This window comes from Callithrix jacchus, chromosome 2 (assembly GCF_049354715.1).
Source record: "Callithrix jacchus isolate 240 chromosome 2, calJac240_pri, whole genome shotgun sequence".
Lineage (NCBI taxonomy): Eukaryota > Metazoa > Chordata > Mammalia > Primates > Cebidae > Callithrix > Callithrix jacchus.
The window spans coordinates 9969605-9994608 of record NC_133503.1 but is presented as its reverse complement, the minus strand read 5'-3'; the positions used below and the strand labels follow the sequence as shown (position 1 = coordinate 9994608).

The 25004-nt window shown below is 57.7% G+C and overlaps 1 protein-coding gene across 7 annotated transcripts; it reads right to left on the bottom strand.

The window, feature by feature from the left end:
- Positions 1-812: 812 nt before the first annotated feature.
- Positions 813-20453, bottom strand: STX1A (syntaxin 1A). Of its 7 annotated transcripts, none has more exons than XM_078354955.1 (11): positions 20176-20453; positions 12914-17898; positions 9500-9577; positions 9092-9191; positions 6368-6442; positions 5588-5661; positions 5386-5494; positions 5041-5114; positions 4130-4267; positions 2287-2397; positions 813-2059 (listed from the first exon to the last, which is right to left on the bottom strand). In XM_078354955.1, the coding sequence occupies exons 3-11, from the start codon at positions 9518-9520 to the stop codon at positions 1982-1984; spliced, it is 780 nt and encodes a 259-aa protein (XP_078211081.1). In that variant the 5' UTR covers positions 9521-9577; positions 12914-17898; positions 20176-20453; the 3' UTR covers positions 813-1981. The 7 variants fall into 7 exon arrangements, 4 of the variants coding, with proteins under 4 accessions (XP_078211081.1, XP_078211092.1, XP_035135832.1 ...); XM_078354966.1 differs by having other exon boundaries at positions 12914-17223; XR_013528862.1 differs by lacking the exon at positions 12914-17898 and having other exon boundaries at positions 2287-2488.
- Between the last annotated feature and the right edge of the window lie 4551 nt (positions 20454-25004).

Below are 25004 nucleotides of genomic sequence, written 5' to 3'. Positions count from 1 at the left end.
CTATAACATCTCACACTAAGCTAAGTGGGGAAGAGGGCCTGGGTGAAATGTTAGTGGTGCCTGCTGGCCAGTCTGGTTTCCCTTGCTGTGAAGGCCATGCCAGTCCAGCAGCCCCAGCCTCACCTGTTGCAGTGAGCTGCACAGTCAGCTGCCAACTAGTCTAGTGCTTGATGTCTTGGGCTGATCTCTTGTCCCATTGCTAGTGGTTGGAAAGGGCTGGTCCTGCTCTGGGGTTGTGTGGGACCATCCGGCAGGCTGTGATAGAAGAGGTCCACTGGTTGCTTGAGCCTTTTGGGCCATGTGGGAAGAGGGGGAAGATCCTGGGCGTTGCGGTACAGAACTGGATCAGGGCTGCGGTGGCTTAAGACATTGGGAGTGGGTGCAGGAGCCAGAGGGGCTGGGTGTCTGGGAGAAGGGTGGGGCTTGGGGCATGAGGATTTATGCCCCGAATTGGGGTCTCTTGTAGGTGTCAGATTCCAGGCCTTGAGCATGGCCTCTGGGCCTGTTCTCAGGGACTAAGGCCTGGATGGTCTCCACTGCATGGCCAGAGACAGGTCTGAGGAAGTTGAAGGCCCTGGGTGGGGCTGAGGCTGAGTTGGGACCCTTTGCCTCTGAGGCCTTTCGCTTAGAGCCACATCCATGCATCCTCAAGTTCTAAGACTGACACTGCAGATGGCAAGAAGTCCAGAGCAGTCAGGCCAAGCGCAACCTGTGGTCCCAGCTCGGTGGGAGGCCAGCTTGGGCAATGGCAAGAACCCTCCTAGGGTTCCCCCCAGAAGACCTGGGGAAAAAAACCTAGAACAGAGGCCTGGTACAGATACAAATGTTTATTCTACATAAAAATCTCACAAAATGGGCAGCTGGTTGTACCAAGACCTTTGGTGAAGGGGTTCAGGGGGATTGCTGTTGAAGGCAACACGGACGGTGGTCACAGTCACTGGGCAGGAGTAAAGCTGAGGGAGGGCGGGGCACACGGACACAGCCCCATCCCCTGCTGCATGCACTCGCATGCATCTCCCTGCCTGTCCACGAGGGAGGGGGTCCTGGGGCGGGGGCGCATTTCCCATGAGAAGCCCCAAGGTGGTGATGAGGAGGTAGCCCTCTCCAGCTGGCTGCCGAATACTGCATCCGGGACACCTGACACCCACGTGGTACATTGATGGGGGATGGCAAGGGCAGGATGAGACTGCAGGCCTGAAGTGACATCTGACTTCCCAGAGCGCAAGACAGCAGGGGCCACCATCCCAAACATGCAACGCTGGCTCGAGGACCTGACTGCAGCCTGCTCTGCCTCCCTAGCTGCTGGGGTGGCTTCCAGAGGGACACCTTGGGTCAGGCCCAGCCCAAGGGGTAGCTCCTGGGGCTGGAGGAAATGGGAAGGGAGGCGGAGACCCCGGACCCAATGGACTTTGCCCCTCGGCAGGGGAGGGAGCCTGGAGCCATGGCAGCCTGAGCCTCCCTGGCAGTGATCAACAATTGAGGCTCAGAGCTGGCCTATCCCTCAGGGCCACCTCTCCCCTAACCTGAAAAGCAGCACCATGTGGCCAGCTGGTCCCCACCCCTCGGGGCTCTGCTCGTGGGGACAGCTGGAGAGGCCAGAGGGCAGAGCAGGCGAGTTGGAGGCAAGGTTAGGTCCCCAGGGAAGAGTGGACCCTTGGAGCCACCGAGTCACTAAAGGCAAGGAAGGGTGGCCTGTGTCGCCCTGGCGGCCCTGCCTGGGTCTGCCCCTCACTGTGCACACTGCGCCACGCCCCCTGGCTGCCTCCCTCTGCCTCTTCCATACAGACGCACACTCACAGAGATCATGCACACGACACGGGGCAGGGATGGAGGACCCATGGCAGAGAAGGGAGCATGGGGGCTGGGAGGGTGGGTGCTCTGAGCCAGAGGCGGGGGTGGGGAGGGCAGCCCAGCCAGGCGGCAGCAGCCAGGGCCTCCTCGGAGTGGCCCACCCGGAGTGGAGTGGCAGTTTGGGTGGCTTCTAGGCGAAGATGCCCCCGACCGTGGAGGCGATGACGATGCCCAGGATCACACAGCAGATGATGATCATGATTTTCTTCTGCGTGGGGGGGCGGGCATAAGAGGCCTCAGACAGAGGTGGCGGCAGGTGGGGAGGTACTATGGCGAAGGCTGAGGGCTGGGGAGTTGGGGGGGTCCAAGTGGGGGAAGGTGATGGCCGGGGAGGGGGTTGTCATGGGAGGAGAGGTGGGATGGGGAGAGAAGTGGGATGGTTGGGGGTCCCTAATGGGTGCTGGGGCGTGCCTTGGGCAGGGCTGTGCTACTGACCCGGCGTGCCTTGCTCTGGTATTTGACGGCCTTCTTGGTATCAGACACAGCCCTCTCCACGTAGTCCACCGCATGCTCCACATTATACTCGATCCTGTCAATCATTTCCCCCTGCGGGGCCAGGGGCACCCAAGCTCCAGAGGGCCCCCTCCTCAGAGTTGGGTTGGGGCTCAGGGCAGGACTTCAGGAAAGCATCCTGAGGCTAGAGAGGAAAAGGGGCATGAGGTGGACAGGGTACAGCTGCTCACGTGGGCCAGGCAGGCTCCCCAAGGCAGCTCCCACATCTCCCCGCAGAGCAGCAATCCTGGGGGTGGAGCTGGCCATGCAGTCTCAGCCGAGGGTTGGGGACCATGCAGAGAAAACTCAGTGGGGGGCTGACCCTGTGACAGGTGTTAGGTGGCAGTGCCAGGCAGAGGAAGGTGGGGGCAGGAGTGGGTGTGCTGGAGTCTGGGCTGCCCTGGCCATAGCTCCTGAGGTGACCACAGGTTAGCCTCCCCACGCCACCATCGATCGTCAGGCATGACGGCTCCATCTAGTTCTGTCTGCTCTCTGGGGTCTTCAATCTTTAGGGAACCCTCTTCCCAGCCCAACAGCCCTCTTGAGCCCTGTGATCTGGTCCCATGCTGCCCCTAGAGGCCAATCTGACCGTGACTGTGCCCCACAAGACTCCTAGGGCCTGTCTCCAAGTCCATCCGTTACCTTCACTGGCATCCAGTCACCATGGTCTGTTTCTCACCAGATGGCGGCAGCAGCAGCCTCCTCACGGCCTCCCTACGTCCTAACCAAGGTCACGTCACTCCCATACTTAAAACATTCCAACCTGGCCAGGTGCTGTGGCTCACATCTATGACACCAGCACTTTGGGAGGCTGAGGTGGGAGGATCACTTTGAGCCCAGGAGTTTTGAGACTAGCCTGGGCAACACAGCAAGATCCTATCTTTTGCTAAAATAAAAAACCTCTCAAACCCTCTCCAGTCTAGAAGAGACTGCAAATTCCCCAGCACTGCCTGCCAAGGCTCCGTCCACCTTGTCTCCGGCTTCATCTCAGCTCCGACCCCCCTCTTGTGCCCTCGAGGCAGGGACCTCCTTTTTCTGTTCCTGAAATAAGTCCGAGTCTTGCTGGGCTCGGGACATTAGTGTTGCTGGGGCCAGCTCTTCATCTTCCCCTGGGAAGTCTTCACAGCTGGCTCCTTTTCACTCTTTTCACCATCAGCTCAAATACCTCCTCCTGAGAGGCCTTCCTTGATCACGCACCGCAACCAGGCGGCCACCCCAGCATGGTCGTGGTGTTACTCCAAGTGCAGCGGCAGCGGCGTCACCCTTGAGCCTGTCAGAGAGGCACCTTCCGGGGCCTCCACCTCACCTGCCAGCCTCCGCGACAGAGACCTGGAAACCTACCATAAGCCCTCCAGGTGGCTCATTCAAGTGTGAGCCCCAGTGGAGAACCTTCCATTTGTTATTAGGCATCCTTTTGCCCAATAGGCATTCACTCCAGGAAGCAGGTCCCTCGGCTGTCCTGGTCACTGCTATGCCTTCAGTCCCTAGGGAAATGCCTGGCCCACCACAGTGGCCCCATGAGGAAACAGTAGGGGAAGGAGACAGCGGGGGGTGGGGGTGGGGCCATGCAGGGCCTGGGGTCCTTGAAGGCCAAGCAGAGCCATGCAGAGGACAGGGGCCTTCCTGGGGGCAGGGCCCTGGCGGCAGTTGCAACAGCAGGCAAATGGTTACCTGAGAATTTGGTCCCTCCCCGGCAGGGCAGCGTGTTGGGCAGAAAGGGCGAGGTTACGGCAGCCCCAGGTGCCGCTGTGGGCTGGAGTGGAGGACAGGGGGCCCCAGCGCTCACCTGGCTCTCCACCAGCATGGCCATGTCCATGAACATGTCATGCAGCTCACGGATGCTGTTCTCCAGCTTAATGATCTCGCTGTGCCGTGTCTCAATCTCGCTCAGAGCCTGCTTCGAGATGCTGGAGTCCATGATGATCTGGGGGTGGGAGCAGGGGGCTGGGACCCAGAGGCCTGCTGAGGGGCAGGGCAGAGGGCCAAGGGCGAGGGCGGCTGGCATGGGCAGAGCTGCTCCTGAAGGGGGCCCGAGGCTTCTTCCTGAGCCACCGCCCTCCCCGCCTTGCTATCTGGCTCTGCCACCTGCTAGCTGTTACCTAATTTCTCTGCAACTAAATCTCCTACCGGTAACCTGGGGCTAGTGACACTCTCCACCTGTGCTGGCCAGAGAGCGAGTGCTCAGTGACAGTCCTTATCACAAGCATTTTGCAGAGCCCAAGTTGACTGCCCCATGGACCTGGGCCTGGAACCATTTTTCTCTCATCCCTTCCCCAACACTGAATGTGCTGCCTCTCCCCTCTCTCCTGGAACTCACAGCCCCAAACCTGCCTCGAACACCTGTGTGCCACCTCCTTCAGGGAGAACCCCTGCTCGGCTTCACGTGAACGCAGTGATGGCCAAATGTCCTCCAGGAGGGGAAAGGGCCCAAGGATAAGAGGAGGAGCCCCTGGCTGCCGGCGAAAGGAAGTGGATGCAATTGGGAGGCATTAGGAGACAGGGGTTTGAGTCCACCTTTGCCACCGACATTTATGTGACCTCAGCCTGGTGTTTTCCCCTCTCTGGGACTCTTCCTTCCCTAAAACCTGCCTTACAAAGGGTTTGTGTCCAAATACTGTCCAGACCCAACACTAGGGGACATCGTCGTGGGGAACATGGTGTGGGGGTCATGGCAGGAGGGGTGGGGCCCACACTCACACCAGAGGCAAAGATGGCAGGGTTCCCACTCTCCAGCATGTCTTCCAGCTCCTCACTGGTCGTGGTCCGGCCAGCTGCAAGCGAGCGGGGTCACACTGAACCCAGCCCTCTCCGGGGAGCTCAGTAGCACCACTGGGCCCCGCCCCTTCGGCCCCTAACTCAGCAGCAGCCTCGGCCCCGCCCCTTCAGCCCCTAATTCAGCAGCAGCCTCGGCCCCGCCCCTTCGGTCCCTAACTCAGTAGCTGCCTAGGACCCCACCCCTCTAGTCCCTAACTCAGCAGCAGCCTCGGCCCCGCCCCTTCGGTCCCTAACTCAGCCCTGCCTTGGGCCCCGCCCCCAGCTCACTGATCTCCAGTTGCCTCTGGATGCGGCCCTTGCAGCGCTCGCGGTAGTCGGACTGCGTGGCGTTGTACTCCGACATGACCTCCACAAACTTTCTGGATAGTGTGGAGTGCTGGGGGCCCGAGATGGAGGTACAGGTGTCAGGCCCTGCAGGGACCGACCCAGAAACTCAGGTGCCCGCCCACCCTAGACTGCCGGGCCGCACCTGTGTCTTCCGGATCCTCAGGTCAGCGGAGGAGCGGTTCAGGCCTTCCTCCTGCTCGATGGACTGCTCGATGCCTGCGGGCGTAGGGGGCTGCTGAGTCACAACCAGCCCCCTTCACCCTCGGCCCCGACCCGAACACCCAGCATCTATCCACCTCCTAACCTTTCCTGGGGTGTGTGTGTGGCCTGTGGCTGGTGGGGTCAGTGCCAGGCACTGAGGGAGGAGAGGCCTACAAAGGCACTTCCAGCTGTGACGCGGTGTGGTGTGTGCACCTGTGTAAATGCACACCTACCCCAGGCTCTGCATGTGCATGATGTCTGCTAGCTCCGGACACCCTGTGCCTTGGTACCACCCCCTTTCTGCTCAGAGGCTGGCTGTGTAGGAGGGGCCATGTCCACAGTGGGGAGAGCCAAGGGGGGGTCCTCCTGCAGGGCGTGGGGTGTGCGTGTCTGGGTTCACCCAGCATACCGGGCTTCTGCATGAGACCAGGAAGTGCTGGCCACTTCTTTAACCCTCTTTAGCATAAGTGAGGGGCAGTGCCCGCCCAGAGTGGAGTACCCCCTCCACAAAGCCTTGGGCGGGTGTGTCCCTGGGCCCAGCCCAGAGCCTGGCACCAATGGGCCTTGCCAAGTAGCTGTTGAGTGAATGGGCACATGACACCACCCTCAGAAAGGAAAGCAAGATCCGGCACACCCCCTCAAGGCAAGCAAAACCCCATGGGCTACCCAGAGGAAGCAGGCCTAGAATACCCCCCACCCACCCCAGACAAGCCTGACTCACTCTTTAATTTGGATCGGACTTTGTTCGCTGTCTTCTTTATGTCCGACATGAGTTCTTCCAGCTCCTCCTTCGTCTCTGGGGAGGTAGAAAGGGTGGGAGTAGACCCCCTAGGCTCCCCCAAGAACTGATGTTCAGGCTCGGCCTCTGGCACAGGGGACCCAACGGGGGGCTCTCGGTAGATCCCAGTTCTCCCCTGTTCCCCTGGCTAGGGCTCTGCCTGTCCCCCCCAATTCTGGACCAGGGCCACACCAGCTGCAGCCTCACCCCCTCTTGTGCTGTCTTCGGAGGAGCCTCCCTTCCTCCTTCGCCGGCGCCCCCACCCCCTGGAGATAACAGATGGGTCTAAATTTAAGGCAGAAATAATTGTGGAGCAGCTGGCGACGCTGGAGTCAGCGCAAGAAACAGGGACTTGATGCTTGTTGGAGTTGAAGGTGGGGGGTTCGGGCTCACCTGGTGTTACCTAATGGCTCAGGAGGGCACACAGCCCAGCCAGGGACTGACAGGGGACCAGGGGTGGCAGGAAGCCTCCCCCACCTCGCACTTCCTGAGTTGCAGGCTCAAACACTCTGGGTGGGGCAGACAGCTATTTCCACAAAGCTGCGCCTCCCTGGGTGCTAAGTGCCCAGCAGGTGGAAGCGGACAAGGGGCGGACGGCCTGCGTGGGGGCTGATGTGGGCCCTCAGGTTCAAAGAGGTGGGCACAGTCGGCCCTGGCCGTGGCAGGTAGCCGGGGCCCTGGTGAAGCTGGAGGAGGGTGGATAGTGTCGTGTGGTCCTGGTTCCAGCTACAGCCATCTCCCTAAGGCTGGCAGAGGCCGTGGGGCGCCCAGCTCGCCCCCTCCCTGAGAGGAGCTAGCTGGAAAAGTGGGGCAAGACAGCTGCCTCCCCTGGGGGTGCTCCTGGCAACAGCCCAGTCTCAGGACACCCCCAGGACTCCACCCTGGGAGAAGCCGGGATTGAGCTCCGGCTGTCACCTTCCCACCCGCCCCTCTGCCTGCCTCTGGGGCTGGGGTTTGTTCTAGAGGGATGGGGAGGGGTGCTGAGAGAGGTCTATGAGGAAGGCCTCAGATGGGGTCACCTCTCAAGTGGAATGCGATGGGGTGGAGCACAGAAGAGGGGGTTCCGAGGCGCGGAGGAGGGCGCCTCATCCGTAGGAACAAAGGAAAACTCGGTTACCAGCTGCTCTGACGTCTCAGCCTCTTTTGCTCAGACCCAAAATAGCGCAGGCCGGATGGCAGCCCCGAGGAGGCAGAGCCTGCCTTGCCCAGGAGAGCCCCCCACTCACTGCCATCTTTCCTTGAGACTCCTCCCTAAGTCTGTGCCACCTGTGCCCTAGAACCCCCAACATGAGCCCCCTCCCCTTGGCGAGAGCCTGGGACTACCAGGTCTCAACCGTCTGCTCACAGGTGGTGACTCAGAACCAGTCCCTGTGACTGTGCTTGACACCGAGGTGGGAGACGGTGCAGGAGGTGGCCTGCGGGGACCCGAGGTATGGAGCAGACAGCTCTGTTGCCCCACGCCCACCCCACCTACCTGCAATGACAGGCCCACTCCCCTGCTGTTTAGAGCCCTCTGTCCCCACCCCACAATCAGCCACCTCCTGACCCTGAGCAGGAGCAGCCCCACACAGGGAAACATGCACACGGTGACCCAGATACCTCCAGACGCACAGGCATCCGGCTCATGCTGCCATCCAACAAATCTCTCGGGCAAGGAGCGCAGCGTGGTGAGCCCTGGGCATCCCTCTCTCCCTCCTGGCCTTACTGAGGCAATCCACCCTGCTCCCACCTGACCTATTTTGCCTTCCGAGGGCGGGGAACTGGCTTGATTGGTGTGACCTCGACCTCGGTTCAGGCACTGTGGAAAGACCTACTCCAAGTTCTTGAAGATGCCCAAGTGGGCTTGGGGGTAAGCCGTGCTGGAGGTGAGAACATTTGAGCCTGGGAGACTTCCTCCCTCAAACACCTGACTGCTGCATCCCTGGGACTCTGGGTGAGCCCCCCTCCAGAGGAGGGGACCCAGGCGGGCCTGCACCTATGCCATCAGCCTGGCACCTCTCAGGAGAGTGACCAATATCACAACAGGAACGAGAGGGCCAGGTCAGGGGGGCCTGTCTGGGGGCAGAGTGCAAGCCTGACCCACACAGGCTCCCAGCCCGGATGGAGAGGGGTGACTTCCTGGAGCCCTGATAATGCCCACCCCCAGGGTGCCACGTGGCCAGGGGCCAGGGCTGCCAGCTCTTTCCGGAAGCTCTGCCTGCTTGGCCAGCTTGCCCTCCCACAGCGCTGACGCCTCAGAGCTGCCATCTGCTCCCCTGGGAGTCGAGGGGAGGGGCTGGGCTGGGCTGAGAGGGTGCCTAATGATCACAGACAGCTCCTGCCTTCCCTCCCTCACTCCCAGAAGCCTAGGGCTGCAGCCAGCCTGGTTGCCTTAGAAAAAAGCCAGTTCACCTGGGAAGGGTGGAGCCGATCGCCTCTCCCACCACCCAAGTCTTCGTGGATACCTGGTCTGGCTGTCCTGGGATGCTGGGTACTGATCCCCCAATTCCAGGCTGGGGACAGCAGCATTTCCCAAAGCTTCTCATGAAACCCTTCTGACCCTGGCCAGCCCAGGCACACCTAAGCCCACCAGCCATGAAGGCTGCTGAGGTCCTATGAGGCCTTCCTGGCAGCAGCCCCTTTGGGAGACCTGTGGGACCTGAAACCTGTCCCTGACCCCACACTCACTCTCATCAGGGTTGGGGGAGGCCAGGATGGCGCTGTGCTTCCGCTTCACCTCCTCCACGTTCTCTGCGATCTTGTCAATGAAGCCTCGAATCTCCTCCACCTGCGGACCAAGGCCGGGTGATCAGGAGGAGGAAATCGGGGGAGGAGGCTTCTGGGGCCCAGGGCTGGCCCGGAGCAGGGCTGCGGTCAGGGCTCAGGGACAGGCCAGGCAGGCTCCAAGGGGGTGTGTCCCTCCAGACCCAGATGGGGAGGAGTTCGATCCCAGATTTAGCTCTGCTCTGAGCTTCCATCTATTCACCCTCAAAGCGGTTCATTCATTGGCACCCCAGAGCTGCTGAGCCGGGTGCAGGTGGGTAAGAGGCCCCCCGAGGTCTGCTAGTGTGCGGGGAGGGTGGGGTGTGCTCCCACCTGCTCAAAGAACTCATCCATGAAGCGGTCTCGGTCCACGGTGACAGCGACATCGTCATCATCATCGCTGTCCTTGGCCTGTGCGGGGTTGTGTACACATGAGCGGATGTGTGTATAGGACCCACCTGTACACACGCAGGTGCCCAGGGTGCAGCGCCGGAGCCCCACCCCTCCCCCTCTCCCTGGAGGCCTCTGGGCAGGGACAAGAACAGGCCTGGCTGTGCCCTCCACTCTCAGCCACAGGAAGACCTGGAGGACCACTGCGGGGTGGGCAGAAAGAGAGGAACCTTCCCTGGCACACTGGTGTCAAGGCCAAGACTCAACCTCTGGGCCGGGGATTCCCTCCCTCGCCTATCCGACCACCCTCTCCCTGCAGCTGGGGAGGCAATCCAGCCTGGGGCCAGCCCCTCTGGGTCCCCTAGACCCTTGGGACAGCTGCCTGGAAAGAGCATCTCTACTCTCCTGGCCAGTGGTTCGCACACACACCCACACACACTTTTTAGAGCGGAGGTCTTGCTGTGTCACCCAGGATGGAGTGCAGGGGTGCAATCACAGCTCACTGCAGCCTTGAACACCTGGGCTTAATTGATCCTCCCACCTTGGCCTCCCAAGTAGCTGGAATTATAGGTGTGCACAACCATGAGTGGCCCCAGTGGTTTAAATTCAGGTGGAGCCCAGAGGTCCCAAGCTCCCTTTCCAGAGTGGGCCCTGTAACGGGAAGGAAGCCTGTCCACTCTGTTCCAGGGCTGGGCGCCACTAAACCCCAGCCCAGAGGTGGGATGGCTCAGAAGATCTCCTAAGAATCTCTTGGCCATCTTTTTGTAAAACCATTTTTAAATTTAATTTTCATTTTTGTAGAGACGGTGGTTAGGGGGGTCTCACTATGTTGCCCAGGCTGGTCTTGAACTCCTGGCCTCAAGTGATCCTCCTGCCTCAGCCTTCCAGAGCGCTGGGATTATAGGTGTGAGCCACCACACCTGGCCTCCCTGTCAATCTTGACATTGGACCTCACTCTGCCTCCTTCTGCCCCAGACCTGGGCCCAGCAGGCATGAGGGGCCAATCATGTTGCCAGATGTCTCGAGTCCTGCCTTAGGCCTCAGCCACAGGTGCAGGCCCCACCCCACCACCCAGGAGCCGCTGTACAAAAGCCACCCCCATCATGGGGAGGGGGTAGTTATACTTCTGACTTCCCAGCATGCTGGGCATGGTGATTACTGTCTACCTCACACCAAGAGTCAGCCGGGGTCAGCCCACCTGGCTGGCAAGGCCAGCGTCTCTCTCTCTGCAGCCAAGGCAAGGCTATCCGGGGTGGCCATTCTGGATCAGGGACTGACGTCTCTCAGCCTGGGGCTCAGGGCTTGTTCTTACCTCTTTTTTTTTTTTTTTTTTTTAAGAGAGTCACTCTGTTGCCCAGGCTGGAGTGCAGTGTTGTGATCTCAGCTCACTACAACCTCTGCCTGCTGGGTTCAAGCAATTCTCCTGCCTTAGCTTCTTGCCTTAGAGTAGCTGGGACTATAGGCCCGCTCCACCACGCCCGGGTAATTTTTGTATTTTTAGTAGAGATGGGGTTTCACCATGTTGGCCAGGCTGGTCTCGAACTCCTGACCTCAAGTGATCCACCTGCCTCGGCCTCCCAAAGTGCTGGGATTACAGGCGTAAGCCACCTTGCCTGGTCTTGTTCCCCTCATTTCTGACTGCCTCACGGGAGAGGCCACTGCCTGGCCTAGCACTGACTCCACCTTGGTCCTCTCTTGTTAGGATGGAGGCAGGTGAGGCTGAGGGGCTGAGAGTGAGGGGACTCATCAGGCTGGGCCTTGACCCCTCTGGCTGTTTGCTCTTCTATGCCATGGGGACAGTGACACCTGGCTGCGCAGAGGGAGGGCTGAGGATGAGCGGGGAAGCAGGGCATGTTTGTTCATTTGATTGACTGATTGAGACAGGGTCGTGCTCTGTCACCCAGACTGGAGAGCAGTGGCACAATCACAACTCACTGCAGCCTCGACCTCCCAGGCTCGATATCCTTTCCCCTCAGCCTCCCAAGCAGCTGGGACTATAGGTACATGCCACCACAGACAGCTAATTTTTTTATTTTTTTTGTAGAGACAGGGTCCAACTGTGTTGCCCAGACTGGTCTCGGACTCTTGGGCTCAAGTGATCTTCCCACGGTGGCCTCCCAAAGTGCTGGGAGTACACGTGGGAGCCACAGAGCCCGGCCTGAGCATGTTCTGTGAGGGGCTGTGCCCCTGGGGCTCACAGCTCCCATCACACCAGCAAAGTGGGGGGACTCATTGGGAGAGGGGGTGGGTGGGAGCTTTGATAGAGGCGGCTCAGAGGGGCCTCCTCTCTTCAAGATATCACACCACCTCCCCAGCAGCTAAAATAAATTCTTGTTCCTGCTCCCCACCAAGTGCCTGTGGCTGTCACCAGGTGGCACCCCTCCCCCACCAGGCCCCCCACAAATCCAGGAGCTGTTTTCATGTTTTAGACCGTGACAGGCCCAGGAGTTGAGTCAGAGGAGCCCTCCCTAGGGAAACCGAGGCAGAGCACAGCCAGGAGGAGTGCAGTTCCTCCTCTGGGCAGCCTGCCAGGTTGGGAAGGGGCCGCAGGAGTTACTGCCTTCTGCATCCTGCCCTCTCTTCCCTGGCGCTCAGAGAACACAGGTAGATGACAAAGGGTAGAAGGAGAGTTTGCCAGCTCCTTTCCTGTGGCCAGAGACAAGAGTCACTGCCAGCCCCACCAAACCCCTGTCTTGTCCTCAGAGATCCCTGGGCACCTGGCTGGTGCCTCTCTTGACCTCAGCTTGCCCATCTGTGTAGTGGGGGTGTATCTTCTCCAGGCATCTGGCCAGCTCTGACTTGCTACCTCCCAAAAGGCTGAAGACTGAACGAGGAAGCTTCTCTAACAGAAGGGCTGGCAGGAGAGATGCCCACACCCTCCTCTGGCCCCTCTGTCTATGGGGGAAGGGCTGGGGAAAGGGAGACCAGGGCCAGGGTCTGATGGGGGCACCCAGGTCAGGTCTACCCTGGAAGTGGCACTGAGATTGGCCCCTAAGCCAGTTGGAGGGCTGAGGGCCTGACCTCTCAGCCAGGGTCAAATCAGCCACGGCTCCAAGCATAACCTAGAGGGGACGGGCCAAGGGGACCCTTCCTTCCCAGGTCCTCCTCTTCCTTCCTTCTTGGGAATCTTCATCCCCAGCTTTGCTCTTTATCCCACTGCCCTAGCCTGGGATCAGACCCACACCACACCACACCTACAAACGGTTCCTGGCCCTATAATCCCCCCTCTGTCCCCCAAGCTTCCCCCAGGCACATCCCACTGCCTGGGATGCTGATCCCACAAAGGTGACCGTCTCCTCTTCCTCATATACTACCTCCTCCCAGAAGCCTCCCTGTAACCCCAAATCAGTATCTTACCTCGTTCTTCCACACACCATTCACATTCCTACTGGGGCCACGGCCAAAGACTCTCAGGCTCTAAGGGACCTGAAAAATCCCCTTGGCTTTAGCTTCAAGCCTCAGCTTGCATACCTCCTGTGACGGTGAGCTCACTAGCTTTCCCAAACAGCCCGGCCCATCTCCGGCAGCCCCAACTGTTAGAGTCCTTCTCTTTCCTGTGGTTTGGTTCCAGGCCATAAAGAACTTATGGGTGCCCTCTCCCTGGGGTGCCCCTGCTATAGATCTGAAGGTGGCAGGCACCCACAGCCTCCCTAGATTTTTCTTCCCAAGTATTCCTTCCTTTTCAGATCCTTCCCAGGGACCCCAAATTATAGCCCCTGCCCAAGACTTGTTGGACTGTGCTTCTGTCTCCTACAGTAGAGCACACAAACTGAATCTGCTGCTGACTGTGGTCTGGCCAATGCCAAAGAGCTGGTCCATCCCCTCCCTTTTTCTATATGGTCTACCTCTATTACTACAGCCAGAGATCAGTTAAGTAATCACGTAGCACTTCCTGTCAAGGAAAGCCCCAAGCCCTTCCCAACCACTGCCCGTGGAGTGGATTTGGGGTTCGAGTGAAGGACCTTTTTTCTGTTTCATTTCTTCCTTTGTTCCGATGCTTGTTTCAGATTGTGGGATTCTGATGGCCCCTGACTCTGTTGTCCCCTGCACCCTTATCCACATCCAAGCCACAGCCCGGTGGTAACATTCTAGAGATGTCCTCCAGATTAACTCAGGCTGGACGAGGTGGCTCACACCTGTAATCTCAGCACTTTGGGAGGCTGAGGCAGGTGGATCATCTGAGCTGAGGGGTTCGGGACTAGCCTGGTCAATATAATATTTTTAGTCTCTACTAAAAATACAAAAATTAGCCGGGCGTGGTGGTGCCCGCCTGTAATCCTAGCTATTCAGGAGGCTGAGGCAGGAGAATCGCTTGAACCTGGGAGGCGGAGGTTGCAGGGAGCTGAGATCACACCACTGCACTCCAGCCTGGGTGACAGAGTGAGACGCCATCTCTAAATAAATAAACAAATGAAAAGTAATCAGTTCTCATTGGACCCAGAATAAACTCACAAGGACATGGATGGCAGAGCCCCATTGCCACCCTCACCACCTCTATTTCCCGGCCCAGATGCACTCTTGACCAAAATGGAACTAGGTAATGTGGCTAGCCTGGCATGCTGTCTTCCTGATGTGTTGGGCTGGCCTGGGTGGGCACTGTATGCATAAAGTGGCTGGGCATGATGGCACACGCCAGTAATCCCAGCACTTTGGGAGACTGAGGTGGGACGATCACTTGAGTCCAGAAGTTTGAGACCAGCCAGGGCAACATGGCAAGACCCCATCTCTACCAAAAAATACCAAAATTAGCTGGATGTGGTGGCATGGCTCTGCAATTACAGCTACTGAGGAGGCTGGAGTGGGAGGACTGCTTGAGCCCTCGACATGGAGGCTGCAGTGAGCTATGATTGTGCCACTGCACTCCAGCACAGGTGACAGAGCAAGACCCTGTCTCAAAAAAACAAAAGTAAACACCCAGATTTCTACGGAATAATTAGGGCCCAGCTCCCTTGGGAATCTCCCAAGGCTTTCTGAGCAGCAGTCACAGCTCTGGAGAGGGGCTGGATTGGAGCTGGGGACTTGGAACCCTTTCGTGTGCAGGTGGCAGCTGGAACTGCGGGGCGCAAACGCAAAGGCCCAAATGTCTTATGGGCGGATGTGCCCAGATATCATACAGGCACCCCGCCTGCCTCCTGGTCAAAACCAGGCTCCACTTCTTCCTCCAGAGCCCCCTCCTCTGAACTGCCCACCCCAAGGTGCTCCAGGATTCCCAAGCCAGAAACCTAGGGCATCTGCCATCTTCCGCCTCCTCTCTCATCCAACCAACATCCAATTTGTCCTGGAACTTTTTTCTTATTTATTTTTGAGACAGAGTCTTGCTCTGTCGCCCAGGCTGGAGTGCAGTGGCACGTGATCTCAGCTCACTGCAACCTCCAGGTTCAGTTCAAGTGATTCTCTTGCCTCCGCCTCCCGGGTAGCTGGAATTACAGGTGCCCGCCACCAGGCCTGGCTAAATTTTGTATTTTTAGTAGAGACAAGGTTTTGCCACGTTGGCCAGGCTGGTCTTGAACTCCTGACCTCAGGTGATCCGCCTGCCTTGGCCTCCCAAAGTGCTGCGTGAGCCACCACACCCGGCCCTTATATTTTTTAGAGACAGGATCTCGTTTTTGTTGTCCAAACTGGAGTCTGTGGGCAAGATCATAGCTCACTGCAGCGTTCACCTCCCAGGCTCAAGCAATCCTCCAGCCTCAGAGCAGCTGGGACTGCAGGCACCTGCCTCCACACCTGGCTAATTTTAAATTTTTGTAGAGATGGCGGTCTCACTATGTTGCTCAGGCTAGTCTCAAACTCCTGGGCTCAAGCAGTCTTCCTGCCTCAGCCTCCCAAGTGGTGGGGACTACAGGTGTGAGCCCCCAAGCCCAGCTAACATCCTGGTGTTTTACTGTTCCGAATTCAGTGGTTCTCAAAGCTGGCCAAGTACCAGGATGCTTTGGGGCCATTAAAAAAACAAAACAAAACCGGCTTCCAGGGATCCACCCCAAAGAGATGGAATCAGAATTTATAGGGGTGGCTGAGGCAGGCATATCACAAGATCAGGAGTTCAAGACCAGCCTGATCAACATGGTGAAACCCCATCTCTACTAACAATACAAAACATTAGCTAGGCATGGCGGTAGGTGCCTGTAATTCCAGCTATTCGGGAGGCTGAGGCAGGAGAATTGCTTGAACCTGGGAGGCAGAGGTTGCAGGGAGCTGAGATCGTGCCACTGCACTCCAGCCCAGGTGACAGAGCAAGACTGTCTCAAAAAAATAAAATAAAATTAGCTGGCACGGTGGTGCGTGCCTGTAATCCCAGCTACTCGGGAGGCTGAGGCAGGAGAATTGCCTGAACCCAGGAGGCGAAGGTTGCGGTGAGCCAAGATTGCGCCATTGCACTCCAGCCTGGGTAACAAGAGCGAAACTCCGTCTCAAAAAAAAAAAAAAAAAAAAAAAAAATTAAAAAAAAATTTTAAAAATCACCACCTCCAACCAGGAATGAAAGTTGGGAGGTCTGGGAGGGGAGTGCTTGCCTGCCTCCCTACCATGGAGTGCGAGGAATAGCAGACCCTGGCAGAGGGTCTGCCCCTGGCAGAGGTGGGGCAGCCCTGGTGGTCTCTCCTAGCAGAGACTCCCAGATTCCAGGACACCTCTGGATGTAACAGTCTGACTCCTCCAAGCGGAGCAAAGGCCAGGCAACCTCCAGGCCTGTCCCCGGGGAGGGAATCAGGCCGGCAACGTTGATTCATCACTGCTGAGCACAGTGGCTGTTGTCTGCCTCAAGGGCTATTTTTTTCCCCTTTCTTTTAAGTGACTAATCAAAGTCAATATCACTAGTGCAGAGAGGCCCGGAGCTGAGTCAGGGGTGCGCAAGAGGCCAAGCTGGGTCTCCAGGAAAAAGGGCTGTGCAATCCGAGCCTTCTCACCCTGTCCCTGCCTTCCAGGTCTGTGGATACAAGGTCCCTGCCCTGCAGAGCCTTCCCCTTCACAGGGCCCCAGCGAGGCTCAGGGAAGCAGCTTCAGGCCATGGAAAGGGGCTGGGCTCTGCCCCTACATGCTGCGTGACCTCGGATAAACACCTGGCCCTTTCTGGACCAGTGTTCTGATCTGTAAGATAGGAGGCTGGATTAGATGGTCCCGGAAGGCCGTTCCATCTGCACCCAGATGAAAATGTGCCCAAATGCATCACTCATGCTGGGAAAGCTCCGGGAGGTAATGGGAGGAAGGATGGGGGGAGCCCTGTCCGGCCACTGTTCTTACACCCTTGTGCCTGCTACTCTCCCAGGTGGGTAACACTGGCTCCGTGCTGCAGATGAGGAAGTGAGCAGGTGGAGATTCAGGATGAACCTGCCCAGTGTTGCCTCCCAACTGCCAGACTCTTCCCAGCAACAGGAGAGAGAAGGGGAACTGGTGGGCAAAGCAGGGCACTGGGCCCACTCACCCAGGCCTGCCTTTGCTGGTCCAGTGAGTTGGGCCCTGACCTCAAGGCACTTCAGGGGGCCCCAGCAGTCAGGACCACCTGCTATTCTCTTCTGGTTGGTCATTCCAACCTCTCTGCCGTCACTGAGCTGTGCCCTCTTTTGGATCACCCTCTCTCTTCCTATTCAAATCCTGCTCCTGGGCTATCCCAGGGTCTCTTCTTCCAGGATTGTGCTGCTCCAACTCTCCCTCCTTGCTACGTCCTCAGCCTCCTGCAACAGGCCCCATGCATCTGTCCCCCATAGCCTGGCATGCAGACAACAAGCACCGTTCTGGGCCCGGGGAGGGATAGGTCAGCTCTGCGAAGTCCCCAGGAAGAAAATTAGGGAGTCTCTGAGTTGAGGGGAGGAGGCAGCTCATGCCAGGGTGGGGCTCCCTGGCTGTGTGACCCTGGCCCTGGCACTGGTCTCTCTTTGCTACCTGTACCCTGCGAGTGGCCTTTCTGATCTCTGAGGGCCTGCAACAGTGTTGAAGCCCCCTGGCTAGTCCCCAGTGACCCCCTTCGCTCCCCATCTGCAGAGGGAGAGGTGGGAGCTGGAGAAGGATGGAGGGCTGGGCCGGGCCTGCAGCGTGAGGAAACGCGCCAGCTCCTTCCCCAAGTGTGACTTTTATAAATAAGCTCCCTTCGCCTCCTTCCAAATGTGGTGGCGTTGGGTGGGGGAGAAGGAGAAAGAAGGAGGAGGAGGAGGAAGAGGGATGGAGGGAGGGAGGGCTGGGAGCAGTGCACAGCCGCTGTCCCCAGCACCATCTCTGGCCAGCCCAGCCCAGCCCAGTCCAGCCCAGCCCGGCCCAGTCCGGCCCAGTCCAGCCCAGTCCTGCGCAGCCAATGCCAGCTTCTTCCTGGGGATTCTGTGCTGAAAATTCTGACTCCTGGGGTTTCAGGCCTCCTGCAAAAGTGGATGTGGAGTCAGGAAACCCGTGGCCCTCCATCTCGTACCAAGAAATGGGATTCTAGGTTTTCCTATCCCCATTTCACAGATGGGAACCAACCCCAGGTCCAGAGGGAAAGCAGCTTGTGGGAATGGTGGCCCCACCAAGACTGACTGTCCCACCCCACCCCATGTGTGCTCCTGCCAGCCACCCACCAGGCTGCTAGAAACCCCTCCCTTGGCAGGGCCACCCAGCAATGGGTACAGCCTCCCTGGGCTCTGAATGCCTTGTGTGGGGAGGGTGGAGGTGTCTGGAGCGGAAGCCTCAGACCATTCAAAGCAAAGCCTGGCTTCACCATCTAATCAGGGGGCGAGGAGGTAGTAACAGAGACAGACAACACAGCAAAAAGATCTGGGTTCGGCTGGGCACGATGGCTCACGCCTGTCATCCCAGCACTAAGGGAGGCTGAGGCAGGCAGATCACGAGGTCAGGAGTTCGAGACCAGCCTGAACAACATGGTGAAACCCTGTCTCTGCTAAAAATATAAATAATTAGCTGGGCGTGGTGGTGGGTGCCTGTAATCCCAGCTACTAGGGAGGCTGAGGCAGGAGAATCGCTTGAACCTGGGAGGTGGAGGTTGCAGTGAGCTGAGATCGTGCCACTGCACTCCAGCCTGGGTGACAGACGGAGACTCTGTCTCAAAAAAAAAAAAAAAAACAAGAAAAGATCTGGGTTCAAAGGTTTCATAGCCCCGGCTCCACTGGGGGTCCCCCAGTGCCAGCCAGGCCTGAGTCTGACTATCTTCAGGGATGAGGCAAACCCCTTTTCTACTACCCTTCCCTCTAGCAGGCAAGCCACATTTCCTTTGTGCCTCAGTTTCCCCTTCAGCTAGTGGGATGAAGGCTGATACGCCAGAGGCTGTTACCCTACATCCACGTTGCTGTAACGCACACATACCCTCAGGAAACCGACCGGTCTCCCAAACATCAGCAAATACACCACACAGCCATCCATCACCAGGAAAACATTCGTTCTGACTCAACGGAGCTCAGGAAACTTGAGGGCAACCGCAGGGGCCGCAGGGGAAGTGTTTAGAGCCCATACGTGACTTGAGGGACCATCTTCTTCCTTTGAAACCTCATGGGGTTTACCCCGGGGGCCAGGCGCTCAGCCAGGAATGACAGATCTGGAGGCAAAGTGGAGGCTGCGGTGCCAGAGCAAGTGGGTGAGAGGAAGGCAGGGGAGCCCAGGTCCGGCTCCAGGATGCCCAGGAGACAAGATTGACATAATGGGGCAGACAGGCTTCAACTCGGGGAGGCTCTGGGTCGAGAAGACAAGCCGTGCAGTCAAACACCCAGAGGACACTTGACATTTTCCATAGCAGGGGACCTTAGGGTTTTGGTTCCTAGCCGAGGTGGAGGGCAGGGGGGCGCTCCCAGGGATCAGCAGGCAGGGCTGCCAGCCAGTTGACCAGCCAGGGCACAAGATGACCAGATGAGAATCAATCTAGTCTTGAGCCCTGATCCCCCCACAACACACCCAGGGAGACTTCATTTCCTTCATCGCCCCCCACTCCCGGTCACCATCCTCCTGGGCTCCTCATCCCTAAGGGCAGAGGCCAGGGAAAGGGGACCCAGGCAGTCTCCAGGGGTCTCTGGGCTGGGAAGGGCTGGGCTCTGACTCAGAATGTTTGTGCATCCTCCCACTCCCCTCAAACCCCGCCCCAGGAGCCACACCCCAGCGGCTCCTGAGATACAGGTGGAAAAACAGATCCAAGTGGCAGGGAAGGCTGAAGGGTCTGGAAACGCCAGCCAGGGCTGCCCGGAAGCCCGAAGGTGGACAGGTGGACCGAGGGTGGGTGTGACCCCTCCCAGACCAGGGGCGGGCAGCGGATCCCTACTGCGACCAGCGGAGGGGGAGCCACAGGTGATGGGAGCCACAGGTGACAGGGACGGCACCCAGGAGGCCGCCCCCATCCGACCGCCGGGTTTCCGCAGCGCGTCCCGCAGCGGGGCCGGCCCCCAGCCCATTGCGGTCCCCTCGTCTGTCCACACCGAGGGGGTTTCCACCGCGATCCCTTGTCTGTGTACACTGAGCGGGGTCGGGACGTCAGCGATGAGGGACAGTGCGGGGGGGGTGCCAGAGACGGCCTGTTCTGCGGGAGGGGGACGAGGTCCCGCCACCAGAACCCCACCATCACCCTCCGAACCCCCCAAATCAAGGGGACCCCGAAAAGTTTATCCAAGACCCCGGACTCCAGCCTCCTGCCCACGTGTCACCGCGGCCCAACTCACGCGAGCCCGTGACCCCGAGTGGGTCCGAGGGGCGGAACCCGGAGGGGGGTCGGGGTCCCGGGCTCGCCTCGGTGCCTCCAGCCCCGGCTAGGGACTCAGGAGCGGCCGCTCTCCGGGCTGCAGGAGCCGGGCGAGGAGTGTCTGGGGCGTTGGCGCGGGCGGCGGTTGGCCGCGCGCGGGGGCCGGACTCACCGTGCGGAGCTCCTGGGTTCGGTCCTTCATGCTCCCGGGAGTGGTAGCGGCTCCGGCCGCAGCCTTGTAAGCCCCGCATGCGCGACGGCCGCCCCGCGGCTGCGCAGCGCCAGCCCGGCCCCGCCCCGGCCCCCGGGCCCCCGGCCCCGCCCCGCCCCGCCCGGGCCCCGCCCGGGCCCCGCCCCGCCCCGCCCCGCCCCGCCCCGCCCGGGCCCCGCCCCGCCCCGCCCCGCCCCCTCCTCACCCTGCACGAGCAGCCCCTTGGGGGTGGAAGCCGTGGATCTCGTCCTGGACGTTCCGCGCGCGTGATCGCTCCCGGGGATGGGTCCTCGGAGCCCCCTGCTGCCTTCTTTGCCCCAGCCTCGTCTCAGTTTTTATTTTTGGAGACAGGGTCTCGCTCTGTCGCCCAGGCCGGAGTGCAGTGGCGCAATCATAGCTCACTGCAGCCTTGAGCTCCTGGGCTCAGGTGATCCTCCCGCCTCAGCCTCCGAGGTGACTGGGACTACAGGTGCTCGCCACTACTCCTTAATAATCTTCAAATATTTTGTAGAGACAGGGTCTTGCTATGTTACTCAGGCTGGTCTCAAACTCCTGCCCTCAAGAGATCCTCCCTCCTCCCAAAGCTCTGGGATTACAGGCTTGAGCCACCGTGCCTGGCTTTCAGCCTCCTCCTGACCCAGCCGCTCAGCATCCCTGTCCCAGAATCTGGTCCTCACCCCCAGATCCCTTCATTTCCCCAGGATTTGCTGGAGGTTGTAACTATCTCCTTCATTTCATTACCTTGGGACCTCCAGAACTCCCTTCTGTCCCCCAGCCAAAAACCTCCTGGAGAGTTTCAGCCTGGGAGCCTCCACCCTTCCCCCTTGCTTCCATCATCCAATTGGGACTCAGGCACTGGCCCCTTCTTTCCCTAGGATTTCTCAGTTCACAGCTGTGATGCTGGGTGACCCACCCCTTTTTCCTGCAGGATTCAGGAACTTCTCTTTCTTTCTTATTTATTTATTATTTTGAGACAGAGTTTCACTCTTGTCACCGAGGCTAAAGTGTAGTGGCTTCAGCTCTGGAGCACGATCTCAGCTCACTGCAACCTCCACCTCCTGGGTTCAAGCGATTCTCCTGCCTCAGACTCCCGAGTAGCTGAGATTACAGGAACCTGAAACCATAGCTGGCTAATTTTTTTCTATTTTTAGTAGAGAGAGTTTCACCATGTTGGCCAGGCTGGTTTCGAACTCCTGACCTCAAGTGATCTGCCTGTCTCGGCTTCCCAAAGTGCTAGGATTACAGGCGTGAGCCACCACACCTGTCCAGGAACTCTTCTGTCTTTTGAAAAGAGATTTAAATTATAGCTCCCCTTTCCCTGCATCCCCAATCTTTATCTCTGGCCCTAGGCCTGAGGTTCTATTTTCTTTTTTTTCCCCCTTTTTGTAGAGACAGGGGTCTCCTCGGTCTCAAAGTCCTAGCCTCCAGCGATCCTCCTGCCTTGGCCTTCCAAAGCACTGGGATTACACTTGGCCAATATAGGTTCTGTTTCCTATCTAGAAGCCTGGGGCCTGGTTGCCTCTAGGACTTATGGGAAGACCTGTGGAAGAGTGGGACTTGGCAAGGTGGGGGAGGGATCAGTCAACAGCTGATGTTCTTTTGAAGGTCTCTGCCAGCATCTGGTTGCAACAGTGGTCTTTGCACACAAACCCATAAGTCCGCTGTGCCCCCCACCATCCCCAGCTGTCATGTCTGTAGCCCACACCCTCTTGACCCCAAGCCAAGCACACCCCTTCCCTTTTCTAGGACTGCCAAAGCATTGGAGCTCTGGAGCCGATCCAGCTCCCTGCTGCCCAGTGTGTCTGGGCCTGGCACCTCTCCCAGACTGTGGGCACAGGTTAGCTGGCTGCCAGGCAAGCTAGGGACACTGTTCCAGCTTTCCCTCCTTCCCTGGACGATATGGTCCAAGACAGTCTGATGTATCCTGGCACGGGAGACAGCCACACCCACTTCCAGTTGTCCAGGCTTCAACTTTGGGTGCCCCGAAGAACAGGCATTGCTGGTTCCCCATTTGACAGAGGAAAAGCAAGGATGTAAGTGCTAGAGGAACTTGCCAAGAGATGACAAGTGATAGGGGCAGCTGCCTGACTCCTGGTCAGCCTGCAGGGTGAGTCAGTGGGGGGGGGTCATGGGTGTGCCTCCACAACCCAGTGTCTGGCCCCGCGGTGAGAAAGCAGGAAGGGAGGCTCACCTTCTGCCCTCCAAGCACCCTGGTGTCATGCCAAGCATCACTCACTGAGAGCATATTAAACAGTAGCATGAAAAACGAAAAAGTAAATAAATGTGGCCAGGCACAGTGGCTCATGCCCATAATCCAGCATTTTGGGAGGCTGAGGAGGGAGGACTGCTTGAGGCCAGGAGTTTAAGACCAGCCTGGGCAACATAGTGAGACTCCATTTCTAAAAAAAAAAAAAAAGTGCACCTTTCACGTAATTCCATTTTTTTTTTTTTTTTTTGAGTCTGAGTCTCACTCTGTTGCCCAGGCTGGAATGCAGTGGCGCAATCTCGGCTCACTGCAACCTCCACCTCCTATATTCAAGCGATTTTCCTGCCTCCGCTTCTCAAGTAGCTGGGATTATAGGCACCTGCCACCATGCCCAGCTAATTTCTGTACTTTTAGTAGAGATGGGCTTCACCATGTTGGCCAGGCTGGTCTTGAACTTGTGACCTCAAGTGATTCACCCGCCTCAGCCTCCCAAAGTGCTGGGATTGCAGGCATGAGCCACTGCACCCGGCCTTACCCTTCACTTTAAACTCTGTTTTTCTGCTAAGTCTTTTCCTCATTTAAGTATTCATTCATTTATCAAACATTATGTGGGAAACCATGCTCTGGGGCAACTGTTCTGCACTGAGGGTGCTCCCAGTGCAGTGGGGGAGATAGATGTGGTTTTAGTAAGTGAGGAAAACCAGGGTGGCTTCCCAGAGGTGGTGGCATTTGAACAGCATGTTGCAGTGGGATTGCAGCAGGGAGTGAACAAAGAAAGGATGCTGGGGCCCGGGTGGGGGTGGGGAGCTCTCTAAAATGGAGCACTCTACTAGGAGCACCTCAGGAGCCTGCTGTGGCAGTGAGGTGGGCATGGGTGGATGTAGGTGAGGGATGAGCCCAAGGAGGGAGGAGGCCTTGGATGTTCAACTATTGTGCAGACAAGGGAAGTCCACTGAGAGCCAGATTGTCAGTTATTTATTTGCTTGCTTATTTATTTATTTATTTTGAGTCTGAGCTTCATTCTTGTCGCTCAGGCTGGAGTGCAATGGCGCAATCTTGGCTCACTGCAACTTCTGCTTTCCAGGTTCAAGCAATTTTCCTGCCTCAGCCTCCCAAGTAGCTGAGATTACAGGCATGCGCCACCATGCCTGGCTAAATTTTTTTTTTTTTTTTTTTAGACAGAGTTTCACTCTTTGTTACCCAGGCTGGAGTTCAATGGTGCGATCTCGGCTCACCGCAAGCTCTGCCTCCTGGGTTCAGGCAATTCTCCTGCCTCAGCCTCCTGAGCAGCTGGGATTACAGGCACACACCACCACGCCCAGCTAATTATTTTTGTATTTCTAGTAGAGATGGGGTTTCACCATGTTGACCAGGATGGTCTGGATCTCTTGACCTCGTGATCCACCCGCCTCGGCCTCCCAAAGGGCTGGGATTACAGTCGTGAGCCACTGTGCCTGGCAATTTTTGTATTTTTAGTAGAGATGGGGTTTCGCCATGTTTGCCAGGCTGGTCCCGAACTTCTAACCTCAAGTGATCCACCTGCCTTAGCCTCCCAAAGTGCTGGGATTACAGGCATGAGCCACTGTGCCTGGCTTTCATTCCTTTGCTTAAAAAGCACTTATTAGGCTGAGTGTGGTGTGGATCATGCCTGTAATCCCAGCACTTTGGGAGGCAGAGGTGGGAAGATTGCTTGAGGCCAGGAGTTCAAGATCAACCTGGGCAACACAGGGAGACCCCATCTCTAAAGAAAAATCTTTTTCTAAAAATTAGCTGAGCATGGTGGTGCACACCTGTAGTCCCAGTTACCTAGGAAGCTGAGGTGGGAGGATTGCCTTGAGCCCAGGAGTTTGAGCCTTCAGTGAGCCATGATTGTGCCACTCTACTCCAGCCTGGGCAACAGAGTGAGACCCTATCCAAAAATATATAAAAATAAAAAGTATTTATTAAACATCTACTATGTGCCCGCTGTTCTAGATGTTGTGAATATGGCAGAAAACAAGATGGACAAACCATTGTCCCCAAGGAGTCTGTGGGCTAGTAAAAATCCCAAACACACAAATAAATAGCATATATAATGATGAAAATACGTTACAGGGAAGATAAAGGAAAGAAGGGGAAGGAACTACTCGCTGGGTTTGAGGAAGGAATTCCAGTTTTATTGGTACAGTTCAAGTTTTTTCTTTCTTTTCTTTTCTTTTTGATAAGGAGTCTCGCTCTGTCACCCAGGCTGGAGTGCAGTGGCAGGATCTCAGCTCACTGTAACCTCCGACTCCCGGGTTCAAGCAATCCTCCTGCCTTAGTCTCCTGAGTAGCTAAGATTATAGGCATGTGCCACCACGCCTGGCTCATTTTTGTATTTTCAGTAGAGACAGGGGTTTCACAATATTGGCCA